This window comes from Amyelois transitella, chromosome 15, assembly GCF_032362555.1.
Source record: "Amyelois transitella isolate CPQ chromosome 15, ilAmyTran1.1, whole genome shotgun sequence".
NCBI classification, from domain to species: domain Eukaryota; kingdom Metazoa; phylum Arthropoda; class Insecta; order Lepidoptera; family Pyralidae; genus Amyelois; species Amyelois transitella.
Genome location: NC_083518.1, coordinates 2873371 through 2894665, shown reverse-complemented (window position 1 = coordinate 2894665; position 21295 = coordinate 2873371). Strand labels below are relative to the sequence as shown.

At 32.4% G+C, this 21295-nt stretch overlaps 1 protein-coding gene across 4 annotated transcripts in view; it reads right to left on the bottom strand.

The window, feature by feature from the left end:
* Positions 1-21295, bottom strand: part of LOC106135712 (apoptosis-stimulating of p53 protein 1) — a 267044-nt gene that overhangs the window by 99569 nt on the left and 146180 nt on the right. Inside the window, exons 1-2 of one of the 4 annotated variants that reach the window (XM_060948226.1) lie at positions 14186-14254; positions 10340-10635 (exon numbers count right to left, since the gene is read on the bottom strand). The exons of the other annotated variants lie outside the window; for them this stretch is intronic. Coding sequence (XP_060804209.1) covers positions 10340-10627 — 288 coding nt within the window. The 5' untranslated portion in view covers positions 10628-10635; positions 14186-14254. Of the gene's footprint in view, positions 1-10339; positions 10636-14185; positions 14255-21295 lie in introns of those variants that run through there. 4 annotated transcript variants of the gene reach the window in all.

The following is a 21295-nucleotide window of genomic DNA, read 5'->3' as shown; positions in this document are numbered from 1 at the left end:
AATAATATGCCCCATATTATTCCAATTACTTCAGACATATTGATACATACCATTTAGGAGATATTATCCAAAATAAACATTTGTTTTCTTTTTCTAAACATATTTTATCTCTTTATAATATTGGTGTAGACATAGATTCACATCAGCCCCCGTAGCAGAACACGCGCGACGCCGTTTTTATCGCGCAAAAAACTATCGCCGTCCCGTTACACGCATAATAATAAGCGAAATAATTATAGTTTTTCATGTGATAAAGTCGGCGTCGCGCGTGTCAGGCTTCTGGGCAGGAAGCAATATTAAGGTAGATATATCTGCTACATGTTATAAGTAATTACGAATATAAGTACGTTCAAAATGTTCAAACTACAAGTTGAAATTCAGTTTACTGAATGGTGAAAACTTAAAGTCGCTAATTTAAGCGAACGATGAAGTAAATGGGGTAGAAATTGCAATAACACGAGTGAGTATACTGTATTAGACATGGTCTCTGTCTACCCCATGATATAAACATACATCATGTCTTCATACCTTACGGGGTTGATAGAGCCAACAGTCCCGAAAAGTTTTAAGAGCTAAGTTCAGCTAGACGTCTTAATGGTAAAACCGCCATGGTTGATTATATATTTGTTAACTTTATTAAGTCTATGTTATTAAAATAATAATTCCATACTTTTCAACATTTTTCCTCCATATTTTTTTTTCCTGCAGGCAGTAAGCAGAGATAACATCTTTCCACTTGTCACAATTCCTACACACTTCTTTCACATTGAAATAGAGTTAAGAAAAAATACCACTAAGTTTATCGTAAATCAACGCTTTCATATATTATATAGAAATCGTCTAAATAAAAAGCCAAACTATTACGAACATTTCACAAATTTAATTCTCTCGCCTCATGTACTCACTCATGCGTAATATAACTACGGTGACTGAGTTTTAATTGATATAAAGGGGTACCAAAAGCAAGTTCTTGAACTACCATATGTTTAGTCATATATTTGTAAATAGCGTGCGATTAAATAAACAACCTGGTATTAAAGCAGATGTTTGTTTGCAACTATCGCGCCGGAGTCAATAAATCACAAGGAGATTGCTTTTAGGTAGGTATATGTGAAAATGTTTGAGCTCGGAACTTCGTCGTGTCGAAATTTGCAGCGCATTTTTACATGAAATTCTATGACATGTGAAAATTGTTTTCAAGCTGTAACAATATAAATTCAATTTGAGAGGGCGAGGGAATCGAAAATTATACAACAGATTTCTAAAGCTAAATAAATTTTGTATCTGCTAACATGTTTCACGACTATTTCCCGGATGGATAGGCAGAGACTACAACTTTTCATTTGTCACAATCCCTAAATCTTTTGCTTCATAAATATTGATCAATTATGTTATGAATGTTTGAAGCAATTTTTAATATTTTTTCATCAAGTTAAATTTATTCGCTTTTTAACATATGTTATTAGACAGTTAAAAAAAAATCGGATGGTTCAAGGTTTGTTCGCATAAATTTTATAAGGCAGTATTTAAAAGAGTCTTTTTAAAATTTTATCCATTTTTGAACGCTCAAAATGAAAATTACAAAAAGAAGACATATCTGACATATATTATAACATATCTAGGTATTCATTTTATCATTTCTGTGCTTATGTATGTGTCATGTGTATCACGGCTAAACTCCGAAATATCAGCTCAGATAACTTAGTGCAGTCTTGGAAAGTTAGTCAGTTAGTCAGAGTCTAAGCCAATAACGTCACTTGACGCCAAGTTGTGGGTAACAATTACGGAATTGTAGCTTTGGTAGTTATATGAGGTATTAAATCTACTTTGAATGAGATAGATTCGAACTCATCACTCCTGTGGGACTTTGGGGGAAGAATTCCACGGGAACGGATACTGAATCCGTTTTTTAGACCTAGTAGATTTTGAGTTTATTCATCACAAAAATAGAAAACTTTTCAGTCACATTCGTAAATAAACACCTGTTTTACAGAGCGGCCAGGCAGAGACTACATTTTCCATTTGCCACTATTCCTGTCCAAGCATAAAGTTTTGTTGTAAGTTTATGGACTCTTTTGATTTTTGGCATTGTTCGGTTGCTAACATGGAGGAATAAAATTTTCTTTTTTAGTTTGCCTAGGATACGGTATTTTTACTTAATTGGACCCTTATTGAACAATTCCTAACACGCTTTTCTCACAGATGATTCATGTTGAGTCTTTTTTAGTAAACTTTTTCTTTTAACCTTAGTTCTGATTTCTTTGTTTATTTAACCTAATCCGTGACATGAAAATAAGGGTGCTTGAAACTTTACCGAATCCAAATTGCTTACCATGAAAAAGATCAAACGATTTTTCACGTCAAAATCTCCCCGTATTTTCCTTACCTGAAACGAAACAGAAAGATAAATTAAAAACAATCTTTCATAAAATAAGGATGGAGGATACATTTTTTCATATACATATGTAGTTTAACAAACTTTAAAGCAGTTTGTTTTGCCTTTAGTTTAACGTGTGCACAACTTATCATTAAAAACTAAATTCAATTTTATATTGTTAATGTACTCTTTTATTGAACAATTAAGAATTTACTTACTTAATTTTTAATTCGCCGGTTGGAATTTCCAAGCTTCTGATAGGCAGACCATTACATCGTTTTAGTAAAAAAAAAAAAGAAACTCAATGTAGTTTTGGTAAAAGTAACTCAGTTAACAAAGTTACTGAAACGCGATATAAAAAAGGTGAAGATTCGGAAGTTATTTCACGGTCGGAGGCGCTCAAGGGCATCCTCTAGGGTTGAATAGGGAAATTCTGTAACAATTTAAATTGCGAATACCAACCTACCAATTGTTTCATTATCATGCCAAATTAAATTATAAGCAAAACTAATGTAAGTGAGTGATTTAAGTGTGGCAAAAAAGGCATGATATCAGATTTAAATGTGTCGAAGACTGATGTTAAAATTGAGTTACGGAAGAAGAAACAGCGTCATAAAGGTAATGATGTGGTTTAAAATAGATGTAGTGAATGCTTAGGTGATTTGGCCATGTGAATAAGATAAATGGAAGCAGATTTGCAAAGGAAAATACAAAGACTGTGAGTAATTTAAACATACTTATGATAAGGATGAATATCAAATAGTTCGCGTCGCGACCGTTAAATATTATAATACTACATGTATGTAAGAAACCGATATATCTTGCTGCCAAATTTCATGTCACTGATAGATGGATTAGGTATATTAAGTTATTAAACAAGGGTATTTTCTTATGAATGGAATGAATGGCGAAATTTCTTTGCAAAGGAAACGCTCTCGAAGAATTTGATTTATGACCATTTTCACATTTTATTTTATCCTTAACCGTTAGTAAAAAGAGAATATTTTTAAGAGAGAGCAACTTTTGTATCATTTCCCTAATTTCTTGGTGAAAGCATGGATTTAATTTATCTGAAATTGATACTGAAATTTCTGTAGAAGTTGATACTGAAATTTCTGTTAGGTAGGCAGAAACTACATCTTCCTACTTGCGATCTTTATCTATATATACTTCTTCATCCACATTCTATTCCCAATAGTTTCTTCAAGGAAGCTCGACTATTTTGATTACTCCTGAGCTTTAGACGATTGATTGTATTAAAGAAGGTTGGATTCCCGAAATTCCCACCAAAGCACAGTCACTAGTAGAGAGAACAATTAGCAATGCAAAACTGGCTTCAAATTCTACGTATCAACATTCAAGTATCAATTGTATTTGCAACCCGGCTATCTGCAGAAACTATCTAAACTTGATCTAAGTACTGCAGTTTCCAAGACTTGCAGATTTGATAGGGTTAACTTTGCTTTCAAGTCTCTTGTACCGTTATACTGGCCAACTTATGAAAATTAAGTTAGTTTTGCGCTCATCTGTGTCTATTTTGAATTTAGAATGAAGTTTTATCTATAGGTTAATTTGATAAAACATTAAAAATATGAACATTACACAACACACGCTACACAACAACCGCTCGCGTGATGTACCCAACATCACGCGAGCGGAACCGCGGGCTAATGTTAGTAATAAATAACTTAAATTAAAAACGTAAAGTCACATATCTGTCTTCGAGTGATAGGTAGGGACCACAATTTTATAATTGCCACGATCCATTCTTTTGCTTCATATGTAATTATGTAAAGATTATTACACAAATTACATTCTCACAAAAAATAACGAAGATCCTTAAAGCTATACACTAAAAATATTTTTTTTCTTGATTATTCAGTTTAAATACTTGCAAATGTAAATACATATATCTTAAAAGTAAGAGATCACATTTTTACACTCTTTTCTTTTCCTAAATCATTTAATAGCTACATCGAAGTCTGGCAGCATTATGCAACCTCTGTACAATAATCTATCTCAAGAAATGACGAAAATAGACCCGTACATGAGACGCGACACGGGACGTAAGCAAATAAATAGCATGGAGTATCAAGTCACTTCAGTCTACAACATGTCTGGCATGTAAATGAAAAAAAAGAAGTCGAGCGCATTTAAATTTAGAATTTCCTGGTACTATTTAGTATGACAAAAAAGTTATAAGCGTGTTTAAATTTAGATTTTCTTGGTACTAGAAAGTACAAGAAAATGTCACATTTTCTTTATTCATCATTAGAATTTCATGAAAGTAACTCTGTTGATTAAAAGCCTCCTCTACCCATCTACAGGTAAAAAAGTGACATACATGATTAAAAGTGAAAATTTTAGGCATCCCCTGAAAAATTTTAACAGTTTTAAACGAAATATCTTGACCTTTCTTGTTTGTACCTGTGTAGTAAAAGCTTTTGCTATTAATTTACTGTTATGAGAATTTCAAAACATTCTTCGATATCATAATGCTTTCATTATACTTAAATATTTGGCACATAACTAAAAATTTCATAAATTCTAAAATATTTAATTTAATAAAGATTATTTTTCTTCTCACCTAAGTGGTAAACAGGGCTTATAGTCACAAGATTTGAATTCTATTTACCTTTAAAGCTGAATATATTAATTATGGAATTAAGATTAAAATATGTGTAGATAGATGCTAGTCCATTGCCTAAAAGAACAATTCTATTTCAAATTATTTACAAGATATTTTAAAATCACGAAAACCTCTAAAGTTGAGCATAAACAATGAAACTTTTACGGCATAATTAATATCTTGATTTAGCAAACAAAATCCAATTAACCGGCCTAGCGAATCGCTGCTCCTTTAATACTTAAATCCAGTCACGTGTAGGCTTAACGTAAATATGCTAAAGTCCCCCAATAATTTCACAGGCACATCCAAAAAGTTCTAATCTCTTAAGGAATTTGAATGAGGAAGATTACTGGATGAAAATGTTATCTTAGGAAATACGTTATGCTGTTGTTACATGCTTTACATTCAGTGCTTTGGGACATGTTTTGCTGAGGCACTGTTCAGTACATTAGTTTGCTAACTTATTATATTATGAGGAAAACATCGTAAGGAAACTGGATATGTAATATGGGTTAGGATCCCTGCAAATATTGCGGTGGTCAGGAAGTCGTTTCGAGTAAAAACCTTACTAGTTTATTTTTGTTTTCCAATAAATTTTTAGCACTGATGAATTAAAATCCAGAAATATATATCTTATTTAAATTCCATCATTAACATAAAAATAATTTACTCCAGATTCGCGTCAAATGGGACGTTACGTCCTGTGAAACGCAAATTTTATTCATATCGCGTAATAAAACACATTACGTACGCACAGACAAGACATATGTCTTACTAATGTTAACATCAGACACGTAATTTAATTTATATATGCAAATACACTGTATTGTATTTAAATGTCTTCATACCAGCTTTCGGCTACGGTTCACGATCTACCTTTCTTATCTTTTTCTTATAAACTATTATTTCTTTTCAATTTATGCATCGTATAACCCAAATAAAATGCTGCACTCCGCTCCAAGTCACATCTGGATTGCCATTGAAATCAGCGTGGAAATGCCGCCAGTGTTTTATGGACCTTTGCACCAGATAAATACGTTATAAAATAATAAGGTAGATAGAGCCAACAGTCTCAAAAAAACTGCAAGGACACGATCAGCTGTGTGACCCAGTGATGGAATTGAAATTTAAATAGTAACACGTTACTAGCCTTTCGCCTGAAAGAATCCCTAATTTATAAGCCTTCCCTTGATCGACTTTTACAATCTGCACGGAAAGAGAAGAAGCTGGTGCATACTATGTATTTCCCCACTACCAGAAAGCCATGCCAGAAACCATACGGCGCTGAGAGAAATTTAATTCCACAAAGTTAAGATCTCATTATATTTTCGATGGAATACAATTCGTGCCTAACTTTTTTTAATATCTCACATCACTCAAAGTTATCTCGCGTAATCTCCGAAGCGGCATAAATTTCAACGTGGAGGGTATTTGGAGAAAATATTTGCGACGCGGTGTCAACATTCGTTATGTTTATGAAAGTTTGTTTTTATTTTATCATGAAAAAGTTAGCCAGAATGATGAATTTGATGGTTTTATACTTTTTTAGCCACTGGTCTGCTAATACTACTAGGTAATAGGTATAATACTTAGATACAAACATAAACATATTACATCTTTATCTCTTATAGGTTAAATGACTGACGACTGTCTTATATATACTGTGAAATCTTTGGGGTTAGATAAAGTCAATAATCTCGGAAAGGTTCAGCAATATTGAAAATCAGATAATGTCAGGTCGCTAGTACTTTGCCGAAAATAAGTTTATAAGCCGATGTTTATGATCGACTTTTACAACCTGCGGAATAAAAGAAGCAGCTGGTACTCACTTTTTTGGTACCAGACTAGCATAGTACCTTGCAAAAGATAGATAAATAAGAGTGTTTTCTTATAGTACTCGTATTGGCTTCTACTTACTTAATATGCCGAGTAACACTTTACTGTTGGCTCTGTCTACCCCGCAAGGGATATAGACGTGACTATATGTATGTATGTTTGTAACACTTTACAAAATGTAGAAACATTCTTACCTCATGCTACTAAAACGAAAGCAACCGAAATCAATGAAAAAAACATTTGAAATTAAAGCGTATGAGTATGGAACACTGATGTGGTAAATACTTTAACGTTCATAATCACATGAGTCTCTATAACACGTGGGTGCGAAGGGGATCACATTCTGTTAAATCTAACTTCTATATTGGATTATTTCCTCTTTATGTTAAGACAAGCGAATTTGATTTAGGAACTTTTTTGAAAATACTCTTTCTCGCTTCCTTGATTAGATCCCGATAATATGAAGATAATCGATACCTTATATCAATCCCAGAATCTAAAGTTCAGATGCGAGTGTCATTATCTTCCCATTGTGAGTCCCTAATTGCATACTCACCACGTGTGGCCCAAGGATCCCGAGGTCTGCGTGTAAGCATGATCTCTAAAATGGACAAGTTTTTACACGAAACCTTAACAAGTTTAGATAATGAGTATACATCCACTTGCCTAAATGTTCAGGAATGTGCGCGAACGCTATTACAAATCAAACGCCATCTTAAAATAACCTTAACCGTTAATTTCTGCCACCAAAATATCCCAACTGAACAACTTTCGTAACAATTCGTATCCATTTCAGTTTCAAGAGGATAATCGCCCTTCATGTCATCGAGATAAATAAGATATAACAAGATGTCACATCACAAGACAGACAGCACCAAGTTCCGACTTCTGACGCGCCATTTTGTTCAAAGTCTTTACAGGCAATAATAGGCATTATTGCGAAGACAGTAAGGTCTTCGTGAAAGGAAAATGAAGTATGTACTCTTCACTCAACACGGAAGCTCGTATCAATTTTTCTCGTGTATTATGAAGTTCTAAATTGGCTTTGTTAGTATAAGTTCCAATGAAACTCTGCGGTAAAGCATACTGTTAAGGTGTTAATCGGATTTGATTCTTATGAAATAGCGGTAAGGCAGCTTTTGTGTTGAATGACGATTCAAATTGAAGAACATGTTACATAGTTATCGTACACAGATAGAGTACAAGAATAGGTCTGTAATAATACCTTTTTAAATTTCAAATTAACATTAAGAAACTGAGTCAAAAAACGATGAAAACTTTGAAAAAATGTGATTGCTTCCTCCTCTCTATGACCCTATAAGAAGAAATATCAACAATGTTTCCAGATTTAAAAAAGTCCAATATAAACTGCAACTTTGGCGTGCACCCAATATTCCAACGATAAAAATAAAATCATCCAAATAATGCACATCGGCTTTCCAATAACAGAGATACTCGTATTGACTAGAAACCACACTTTTAGTACTGATTAATTCACACCCAGTTCACGATAGGTACATCGGATAATTACATTATATTGCAAAACAGCCGTTAAAAATGATAATATTATCTGCGAATTATTTGTTTCGCCTAAATATTTGAGCGAAATTTCACATGCGTTTTCTATCTCAGTGAGTCTGAAGGAGACAAAAAGTATACGAAACATTCATTAAGCAAATGTCAAGAAGTTTACTCCACAGAAATTCAATATTAAAAAAATATTCTTAAATCTAACCGGAACACAGATCGTTATTCACACATTAAAACACTGTTTTCAGCAATTATGACAGCGAATTTCGACCCCTTTTACGAATGAAATATAACAAAAGAAACGGGGCACATTCGTAGTCGCGTCGTCCAATTAACATTTGATACAGTGAGCCGTGAGGCGCTTTGTCCTAGTTAGCATGCCAGTCATATTTCTTCTTTTTCACTCTTTTAATTGTTCGTTATTTTGAAAATGGAATATGTTCAGCGCCAGGCACAATTCATTTTTTTTAGTATTTTTAATTTAGTTGATTGTAAATTTTGAAATTGGACTAGAGTCGAATAAAAATCGAAGATTCTGCTTTTGAAAAGTTAATTGCACATGTCAAAAATTTTTCCCTCCATTTCGTCAGATTATTTATCAAAAGTACTGCTAGCAGCCAATTTTATTAGGAAATGTTTCTAAAATTCGTTTTAAATATTTACTTCAAGCATTAAAAAATAAACAGTTTTTTTTTTATTAGACTTTTAACTCAAAACTTCCTATTCAGTTTCAGTTTCCATAGCGCCCATTAGCACGCTATTACCGAACGTATGAATTCTGACCACAGTGTAATTCTCCAAATGAGTTTTCGACTGAGTAATGCAAGAGCCGAAATGTTACTGCAGAATTAGACCAACTCCATATTGAGTGGAGTTTGTTGTAGGATGTCTATGATGAAGTGTTATAGGAAAAAAGATCTTTATTTTTTCTAAATTTTAAAAAAAAAAAGACAATTTATAGAGACTGAGCTAGCCTTAAATTATGTATGAGTTTTTATTATCAATTACTAACAGAAAACTAATAAGCTTTGTGAAGAGCATCACTCTTAAACATGAATAAATCAAAGTTACGTTAATAAATTTAATCTACATTATACATTGACCATTACATGCAATAAAATTTCTGAAAAGAAAATAAATTGCAATTGTAAATTTAATAAAATCCAAGGACTGCATAATTTGTAAATTAAATTTTAGTTCGTAATCATATTTTATTTCATAAGTACATTGTTTTCGTTTGTAATTAAAGTTATTAAGATTTTTTAATTAATTTCTAAAAGTATATTTAGCCATACTTATATAAGTTAACAGAATAATAAAAAACCTTATTGTTACGATTTCATACTGCCCCTACTCACATGCGGCAAGAGATATTAACAGCATTTATTAGTAATACGCTTTCCACTAGTCTAGAGCTTTTATTGCAAAGGCTTCAGCTTAGTGTGTCATATTGTTAATTTAATGTCAGCCAGTGGCAGTAATTAATATAAGTTGGTTAGTTATTAGAAAATTTTAATGCATGTATTTCACAACTTTTAATTGGATTTTATGAACTCAAATTTCCGAAAAGCTTATTTATTTAGCTTATTACTAACATTTGTGTGTTGGATCTAAACTCGGGGTAGTAAATAACGCTTTCGTGAAGTGAATGAAAAAATAAAATAAATTTCAAAACAGAATGCAAACGATACAATTTTAACGAAACTGATATACATGTGTACAAAAATATATCTCTTGCGGGGAGAGAGAGCCAACCATCTTAAAAAAGACAACCATCTAAAAAAGAATATGATGATGAGGATGAGATTCAAAAGTGACAGGCTGAGAGCCTCTGTCTACAAGAAGAATCCCAAGTTTATTACATATTTATCTGAAAAAAAACAATTAATAGATCCAAACGCGGTCAGGCGAAGTATTTATGTAATGTAATATACGAATAATTACTTGGTCAAAAACAAAACGCTCACCTTTTTATATCCAGCTAGTCGCAAAGTCCTTTCCAACTTAGCAGCTCTACTAGTCGACAAATATACTACTGGGCCTTCAATATCTTCATTAATGACCTCCATATCACTTATTTCCTCTAAAATCACTGCAGGCACAAATACAGGATTTTCAAATGTTACCTTTTCACTAGAGTCATCACTATCTGGATATGTTATGAGGTATGTATCATGTGTTTCATCATTGTCCGTATCATTCACTTCAATAAACGCACTCCATTTGAGTCCACTGTTGAGTTGGCCGCACTCCATTCTGAATGCTGTAATGGCTGATTTAAAAAGTGGGCGTATTGGGTGTCTGATTACGATCTTATCAAGCAAAACATTAATTTAGAATGTATTGGTGTTATTTATAAGGATTGTGTTGTCAATTCGGAAGAAAAATCATCGTTTTTGATAGATTTTGTTGTAGTTCTTTATTTGAAAATGAGAAGCATGTAAGCGAGCACTGGTATGCAAAAGTATTATAGCACTGTAATCCTCAATTTAATTACAAGCACTAATAGGATACATGGAGCATGGAAATGATACTTTACACGAATTGATATTTTACAGTCTTTATATGATATTCTATGAAAAATTGCGTTCAGTCTATATTAATATAAAAAGTTTCACCACGTTACTTTATCGGATTCAAATAAAAAAAACGAAACCGTATACAAACAAAAAAAGAACAAATGTTTTCTAATTGGCCACTAGGTGGAGCTACTTTGTTTTCGGTCGCAGATTCATCTTGCTAGCTAGAACTGGAATCAAACCTTGATTGCGTGCACCTTATGAATTTTAATTTGTCCGTTCCACTCTGTTCGAGAACTGAATATCCAACCTCATTTTGTCCAGTGAACGTCAAGCAGAAGGAACGTTCCGGGCGTAACTTTGCTTACGTACAAAAACAAGTAGTTAATCTTCAAAACTATCATAATGAAAAACTAAAAAAAAATTTATAGAAAACTCCTTTTTTACAATTGAATGCCTATTTATATGATTTATTAAGTAATCAGAAAAATACTTGTCCATTTTCTATCATACCATCAAAAATTCTGATTCATAAAAACATAATTGACTGCGCAGATTTGATATTTGTAAATTCCTCAATACTTTATATTTAAATTTAATACTGAATTAAATCTGACAATTTAAAATTAGGGTAAAAAGGCACCAGGTGGTGGAGACAAGGGTCATCCTCTTGCGTCCAATTAAGCAAAGTCTGTTGGGAATGTCGGGGTGTCGCATACGATTGACCTAATTTATCTGTGGATACTTTTTTCATTTTCCAAAGTTGACTAGAAAGTGACGTGTTGAAAAAAATTGCGTGTTGATCGTAATCGTAACATCCAAATGGATGGGCCAATTTTGATTTATTTTTTACATTTATTGTTTGCTATTTATTCAAAGTTTCCAATTTGTATGTTAAAAAGTAAAGAATGCGTGATACTAAATTTAAGCACAAGAAAATATTATCTAACTGACTCATTCTAATCAGAAATATAAAAAAAGATTTTAATATGCAAGTAAAGCATTATTATTTATTGTGATTGCCATATGGCATTTTTATCTGTTTTAAAATCAAAAAATAATCACTAAAAAAAGTTTGAATCAAAGTCAAAATCCCTTTTTCAATCATTAATAATCATAATTCCATTTAAAGACAGCTCTTATTATCTAAAATCCAGTTGTAACCAGTACCATAACCAACCTTCTCAATGGCTACAGTAACTGGCGCGAAAGTTGGAATGCAATGAAGTGGCTGAGTGCCAACTGTATGATTTATATAGTCTGTCCAAACTCATATCGTCTGCGCCAGTATCAAATATAATTCGAGAAGTGCCAATTTGTAGTAGTAAATTCAAGAACTTCCGGTCATAATTTTTTGAAGAACTTCCTGGGATCAACATTTTATGGAGCAACGATTTTATCGTAAAAAGAAGTAATGTTGAAGCAATTTTTAGCTAAAAATGATCCAAGGTTGACAATGCTCTAAACACCGAAGAATCGTATAGAAAGTCAGGAAATATCACTCGAAGTTACGTAGTTAAGGCATGTTTGTCATAGTTTTTATAGATATTTTGATAAACGCATTATTCAGTTCGAGATATTGAGAGTCATGATTTTAAAGAAATTTTGGGTGTAAGTGCAAATTTGTTGTGCAAAACGTGAAGTTTGCAGGAAGATAATGAAATTGGTGAAACCAAATTATGTTGACAGAAATGAATGCGTGCGTATGCAAATTTTTATTTAAGATCTCAAAATTATTCTTTTTAAAAAAATCTTGGCTACCTTTAATAATCAGAATCAGATAAATAGATACCCAGAACGAAAGCAGTATATTTATTCAATGTTATAATACAATCTCCATTAGAATTTATTTTATCTGTGTGAGCTATGTTTAATCTGTTTCGAGTTCAGTGACCGATACTTTTGTTTCGTGACATTTGTATGCAACTTGTTGTGTCGCTTGGGATTTATTTAAGCCATGTTGTGACTGCGATTAGCACGGATTTGAATGTTGTGGACGCAGGTTTAGAATTGGTGAAGTAACTGATATTGCAGTTTTAAGCACGAATGTCTAATAAAATTCCCTTTACGTCCCTCATTTATATCCTTTACAACCCAAACCTCTGGAGGTAGAGATTTGAAATTAAGCATTATGGATGATCTATCTTAGGGGTACTACCCTTCCTATCCTAGAGAGAATTTCCTAAAATTCTACGATTTTTAGTTTAATGAAGGCGGAAGCTCGGGCGTACTTTAGTTGGGCATGAGGACATCATAACTAATCTAAAACTTAAGTAACGTAGGCATTACTTTGTTTCAACAAGACTGAAAAGGAAGAAATATCCTTTCCAGTCTAACACATCAAAGGGTTTACATATTTTTTGTTATGACATACTTTCTTTGTTTCACTTTTTCATACAATTTTAATTGTTTCAGTTCTCGCATTGAAAGTTTATCATAATGTTTGATTGTAGTCAATATTATCAGATCCCAAAATTGTCAACATTGTTTTTAACATCCGATAGACAATGGGTATGTTTGGCAATGTTTTCATAACATTAATGAAGTACTGTTGATGTTGTATTTTACGTTTGTTGCGAAGCAGTTACCATGTTATGACCATAGAGTGTCGTGTTTTAATAACAATTTAGGTTGCCTATGTGCGAAATATGAAACTGGTTCATAAATATGAAAACAAAAGACATGGTTTTTCAATTAGATTTAAAAATAAAAAATTAAAAATATTAAGTGTACAATGAAAACAGTCATGAGTAATTCAGAAACAGTAGTTACATGTTGTTTTTGCTAAAGTTTTAAGGCTTAGGGAGATAAATGTATAATAAGTACTGCGTTTTGTTTTATTGAAGTATAAAAAAAATCTTTAAGTGCATATAAGCAAAAGGAATTTATATCTCAAAAAATATAAACAAAAAGGCGTTAATTTGTAAAATCACGTATTGTTCAACAGAGAGTGTTGAACAACATAATTGTCAGTTCGGTTGATTGTAGTAGAGCAATTTAAAAACAGTTTACTTGGACTGATAAAATGTAACAGTAAAGCCGAGTATCCACTAGCAAGATAATAATTAAACACGTAGCAAAGTTTCAATAATTTTTACATATTTAAAAAAAATCTGATAATCTTATTTGGCATAGACATGGAGAAAACTGAATTCTTATTAGATTTTGAGATTTCTTATTAAAGAGTTAAATGTATTACTTTTGGTAGTATTAATATTAGCAATGAAACTTTATCATCTTATTACTCATTCTATAAATAACAACAAAAACACAAACAATCTGAGTAAATTTTACGTTTGATCTGATCCAAGATAAACAAACACTAAATTCACCCACAAAATTACTTTAAATTGTCAAAACTATTAGAAGTTATCTTACAAATTTCAAATTAATTTTTAAGTAAATATCAATTTATATTAACACCTTACAAATTAAAATTATTTTCTGATTTAAAATATCACTGGTGCCAAGAAAAAGAAAATTGTATTCGAAATTCGAAAATGAATGAAGCGACGCGCGCGCTCGCTCTGTTTGTCTCAACTGACCGTTCTAATTTTGAAATGAAGTGGATTTAATAACATTGCGTACATTTTCCCAGTTTTCAGTGGCGACAGTGACTCAGCCATTCATTTTTATTAGTTTTCGAATCTTGGAAGTCTTGGCACAGACATCAGACACTATTCGATGTTGTAAATATGCTCTTTCCAAGGTAAATTATGTATGAGCCATAGAGCATTGACTTTTTGGCAAATGGATAGGTTAAAAATTGTATTGGTTTCAATTATTGTTAACCTTACGACGCTCATGTTTTATTGCTAGATATTTTTGAGAATTAAAAATTGAATTATTGATCAAAATAGAAAATATGTCAATAGTGGACAACAACGCTCCAAATGAAAATTCGACTCTTTAAAGCAAAGAAAGGTACCCTTATTTGAAACACTCAAAGAGTTTCACTTGTTTTGGTTTAATTTTTAAACAGTGCTTTAAAGCCCACATACCTACCTACTTTTATCTATAAAAAAGTATGTGAGTTAAATGTGTTTCCTGAATGAAAATATTTATGTATATTACTATTAATAAACATAAATACTTTCATACAGGAAACACATTAAGCTTAACGCTTAATTAGTAACACTAATGTTATTGACTGACGCCAGCTTCGCACAATAAGACGTGAAAACTGCCAATGCTTCGGGACTATATTTTCATAAGTATGTATCCACATTATTTCCGAAGCTTAGCCCGTGTAAAGCTGAAAACGTCGTTCATTGCTCGTTCCTTGTTAAAATTTTGCGATCAATTTATTGGTAAGAGTATGGTACGAGAGCCACTTGCCAAGGAACAGAAATGTCAAAATATCTTCACCCTGTCGTTTCAACCACTCAGATTATCGGTTAGTGAAATCAAAGTTTTGTTTCAAAATTGTATTCTTCGATTTAGTAATCTTATACCTCACACATTTTGTATAAAGTATAAACAAAAAAAATGTTTTTGTATTGCAACCCATTTTCCAAGCATTTAGTTATCAACAAGCCTTGAACTCGCAAAACATAAAGTTTATCGCGAAATAAATGTTGTTTACATTGCTGCGGCCTTGTTCTACAAACACGGAGAAAACTATTAATTCAATAAGAAATGTTTATTTACATTACATATTATTGACAATGGTTCTTTACTCTTTTTCATAGTCAATCAGTTATTTTATTAAATTAAATTTTATAAGAATTTTAAATTTTGTATATAAAAAACTTAACTTGAAATTTGAAAATAAGTACCTGTTGTAACATCAAACACCACAATTCCACGTATCTATATAAGCTATATGTTTTTGTTACTACATCTGTAACAAAAAAGAAGAACCTAAAAAATTAACAGGAGCTAATCATAAAACCACAGACTAAATTACTAAGTCCGCACCACAAATACGTACTAAGCTCAGTTTAGTATTTAGTATTCAATTCATTTGCGTATGGATCATCTCTAAATCCGCCATAATCTTATTGCGCACATATGCTGCCCTCTGGGATTTTGTTGGAAGATCAAATATTTGTATGAAAACATTCCCTTTTATTTGCACAGGCGATAGACGCCATGCGGTCTTTTTGTCGTTTTATTTTTTGCTGTCTAGATTAGTTAAAGTAAAAACTTCAGTTAATGTCATTTTTCAACGAATTTATTTAACGAATTAATTTGATTACAAATTCATTATTTTCTGTTAATTAAATGGTTGATTTTCAGTTGAGTAGGCCCAGTACGTATGGATACATGAATCGCCTTTATCATTTACGAGGCAGACACTTCTAAACGCAAAGATCGAAGAGCATTATTATTATGTAGGATTTATCAAGATGGAATTAAGTTTTACAAGCCGAGAGTCTTCATCGATGGATGTTTATTGTTTATCTTTACTCAAATAGTATTTTAACCAACTAAACATATTACATGTACAGCAGTTCCGTGTAAAAGAATAATATCTCATTAATTGCCTGTTCACTGTTCACCTGCACTTGCCACACAATATACACGTTACACACCTTTTTTCAATAATTTTATTAAGACAACGTTAAATAAGTTTTTACGACAAAATAACATAAGTACGATGTATTCTTTTTTCCCGAGTTGATCGATAGCCTTCCCTTTAGTAAAACTATCGATACTTCAGCCGCACTACTCAAAGCGAGTGTGGAGTGCCCTCGCTACATGCTTCAGCCACTGAACGCCACTCGCCTTTATCTCGAGAACCTAGACTCCGATGCTCTATTAATACTTTACGTTTTTCTTCTGATCTTATTTTCTTTAATTAGCTTTTTTTAAATATGTTGTTTTCTAGGAATTTTGGAAAATATAGAACAGGGCACTAAATGACTGATTTGACTGACAAATCAACGCACGGACCAAACAACTAGAGATTTGAAATTTGATATGTTGATTTAGTGCAAACAGACAAAAATTTCCTGCTATTCTTACAGGAAAAAGACTTTTCGATTAACACGCGCGTAAATATAATGTCAAATAAGGTTTTACGACATAATTTTAGACTAACGATATATTCTTCTTATCTTATATATTCTTATATATAAGCGATCGATAGCCTACATTTTGGCAAAACTATCGATTCTTCAGCCGCACTACTCAAAGCGAGTGTGGAGTGCCCTCGCTACATACTTCAGCCACTGAACGCCACTCGCCTTTATCTCGAGAACCTAGACTCCGATGCTCTATTAATTTTTTTACTTTTTTCTTTTGATCTTATTTTCTTTAATTAGCTTTTTTTAAATATTTAGTTTTCTAGGAATTTTGGAAAATATAGAACAGGGCACTAAATGACTGATTTGAGTGACAAATCAACGCACAGACCAAACAACTAGAGATTTGAAATTTGTAATGTTGTTTTAGTGCACACAGACAAAAATTTCCTGCTATTCTTACAGGAAAAAGACTTTTCGATTAACACGCGCGTAAGCTACTAGTAAACATAAATTAATGTCAAATAAGTTTTTACGTCATAATTTTAGACTAACGATATATTTTTCTTATCTTTTATACTCTTAGATATAGGCGATCGATAGCCTACACTTTAGTAAAACTATCGATTCTTCAGCAGCACTACTCAAAGCGAGTGTGGAGTGCCCTCGCTACATGCTTCAGCCACTGAACGCCACTCGCCTTTATCTCGAGAACCTGACACCGAAGCTCAATTATTACTTTAGTTCTTGCTTGTGCCTTGTTTCTACTGATTAAAAGCTTTTTTCAAAAAACTTTAATTTTGGGTAATCAAATTTCAAATGAAAAATTCATGAACATCATTAACGCGCACTTATTCTAGTATCTGGGTCTATCTACCCCGTAAGAGAGACTTGATAATGTGTATAAGTGTGTAAAAAAATCTTCCTGAGCAAATTGTAAAAGACGATCGGAAAGGGCTCGTAAATTTGGGATCCAGCTTAAAATGGCTTCCTGGTATTTTTAAGACTATTGGATATGTCTGTTTTGTAAGATATAAAGACGTTATACGAGTACATTATGTAGGTATAATATAACTAAAGATATATTTTTTTTTTAATTATACAAGTATGTACGACGAGCTATTACCCGCAGCTTCGCCTATCTGAATTTAGCGCCACGAATAATTCAAGAATATATTGAGGTTAATATTATAATATAAACCTAAATATATTCTTTTGTAGGTGGCAAATTTTATGAAAAACCTATAGGTATATAATTTTTACCGGAATGAAAAGTATCCTTTGCCCTTCTCCAGATTCTTAATTATGAATAAATACGCAGAATTTCAAGAAGATAAGTTCATTAGATAATGCATTAATGAATTACTTACCTAAGATTAGTTCTTGTTACGGATCGGAAAGAAGTAGGCACTTGTATCAACAGATTCTATCAGCTCGCCCTATGTTTTAAAATAGAAATGCTTCTAACAGGAAATTCCAAACATTCACTAAATCCAGTTCGCGCTTGACATATTGATGTGTTTGTCAGTTTTTCTAATTTAATAGAGTCATTTTGATTCGCATTTCAAAATATAACATAAATTTTTAAGACTTTGACAACATCTTCATCTGTTTTTAACGTCTTACTAGGTTAAAGTAGAAATTAGTTGCAAAATAAATATTGATAAAAATAAATTCATGTTAGAAAAATTTATTAAACAGAAAATTCTCGAAAGATCTCGTATCTGACCCAAAGGCTACCATAACAAAACTCTAGCAGCCATTGCCTATAAAGCCAAAAAAAATTGGATGAGATAAGATAAAACTTACAAATCTGTTAAAATAACGAATAATGTTCAGAAATCTGTTTAAAGTCAAGAGCTTTTTATTTCTTCTCGCAAATAAACACGTACAATTATCCCTTATCGCATGTCAAAAAGTAACCTCAGAATAACTCTTCTACACGTAATAACCCCGTAATAGTTATTGGAATAAGTTTCAATAAAAAACAAACTGGTGAATTTGCCTCAACCTTGGCTATAATGATGCTTTTGCGTGCGATTTCCAATTTGAATACATGGTTGGTTTCCAGACGGTAGCAGTTAGGAATTAGGCTGGTATTGTGGATAACACGCAACTTGTATGTTCCCAGGGTAGCAATGACTCATTCTTATCCTCCTGGAGAGAGGTTAGGTCCTTTCTCTGAGAAAATGCGAACCAAACCAGAAGATGCTTACCAATTCTTTGCTTCGGCAACAATTGCTTTAACCGCCGAATAACAAGAGATGGCCAGACCAGAAAATAAAAGAAACTGGTGACTGGTCAATACTAGTAGCAGACGTCCATATAAATTTGAATTCTTTCTTGGCTAGCTGTGATCCCCATATATGAAGACGAAACAGTGGAGAATCATAAAATTTGGTACATATATTAAAACCAAAATTCTGTGGTCTGAACTGCTCCTCGGCTTTTCTGTGCATTTAATATAGTTTATGAACGAGCACCGCTATAAATGGCCACTTGCATATGCATGCGGTATGGATGTGATGTACGAAATAGGGCTGTCTCGTTTTTTAATTCATCGACGGAAATCTTTTGTTCCACATGTAGAATTTTTCCATACTCTTTGGATAGATCGTCGTTTCATTAATTTATTTCTACCGCATTTTCCGGTAAGCTTAAAGTATCCAATACTATAAAACATTTTTTAGAAACTAAAATAGGGCTGTTGCTAACAGCTAAGAGCTCATTAGGTCGACACTTTAACCTTAATTTTAATTCAAGTTTGGTTTTCTTCAATTATAATTCTAGGATACAAGACTTTAATTTAATAACTGCCCCAAATTATCAGTTTGTCATTAGTCTTGGAAAGTGGGATAAATTATCACGTTTGGTTTAGAAGTCTGAATCTCGCTAAAAATTCCAAAAAGAAAAAAAAACAATATTAGCACACTATTTTAGGGTTGAACATAACCATTAACCGTATAATGAACATATCCTGACTAACTGCATATCATATAGAAAGCAAAGTAAAACAGTTATTTAGGAGTATACTTACAGAACTTACACATAGGTAGTCCTGAACTGATTGGACAGCGGCGCTAACATTCTCCTAACAACTTTCCGACGACTTTAACCAAGAAATCATTGAATTTTACGAAACCACTGATCCAGAATAATCCACACGAAGCGGCCAATAGCAATTTAACACAGCTGATCTGTCAAAATCAGAGGCTAAACGTTGATTCCCATTTAGAAACCACAAAGGATTTGGGCTTGGGTAAATTCGTGTTTCATTCAGCCAAATATTTAGTAAAACTATTGACACAGTATTTAAAGACAACAAAATGTTTGATAAAGGTTTACGAAACAATTTATTACTGAAAACAAAACAATTGTATTAACTGTATTTTAAAAGATTAATCAATTGGGATGATGACACAAATAAGCAGTAACTTACTCGTTTTGATTTAGGTTATTACGATATAAAGAAGATAAATAATTCTTCGGTTTGTTGAGATTACTAATTGCAATAAGTAGTTCATATTGTTAAAATACGCATTACAACAAATTAACATGATTTTAGGAAGTTGAAGCTTTGAAATAAATTGACCTAAATATATGCAATTTTTATAACTGTCATTAATATTTAATTTTAAGCCTCAAAAAGATATCAAACAGGTTGTGAATACCCATTGTAACCCAAAATCGGTTTAGGAAATGATACAATTACAACCCTATTTGTACAGGCGGGTACAGTGTCAGCACCGCGTTAACGCAATCAGTGATCGGTGAATTTTCATGTAAATATGCCTAACAAGTGACTCTCACTCACCATTTGGGCATCACATGCCTTTTCATTTCAATATCAATCCAAAACCTAAGACGGAAAGGTCGAGTTTTGATGAAACAATTTTGTTGTCTCTCGAATTTTAGTATCCCCTGTATTTGTTTATGCGTCATGTATATGGAGTTTGTTAGCTGGTACAATCTCCTTGATTGAGAAGTCGTAAGTAACGTTGGGGACTTAACGACGGTATTCATATGGTTTGCAGTCTGTAATCTTATTGTGATATTTATAGTTCGTAGATTCATGGCTTTGCAATAAACAATTTTATAGCTTGCTCTAGACACATTGAACGAACGTGTTCGGAATTGAAATCAAAATCTAGAAACGAAATGTTAAATTCTTACACTTTGACTACTTTCATAATACAAGTAATCATTATAATTTACATTCTCGAAAAATTTATCACATCCTTAACCTTTTTAAAGCGGAGCCTTGAGTGGGCCTTCTTGCCTATTCCCTATCAAAGAGAAACGTTACTCGATTTATATAAAAAATAGACGTTTCTTCGATATTCAATTTGTTTTAGATAACAAAGTATCTACACTTTAATACCATCAAAGTCTGGCGCCAGTAAATTGTATGTGGGTGCGGTAATTCATTATTTCG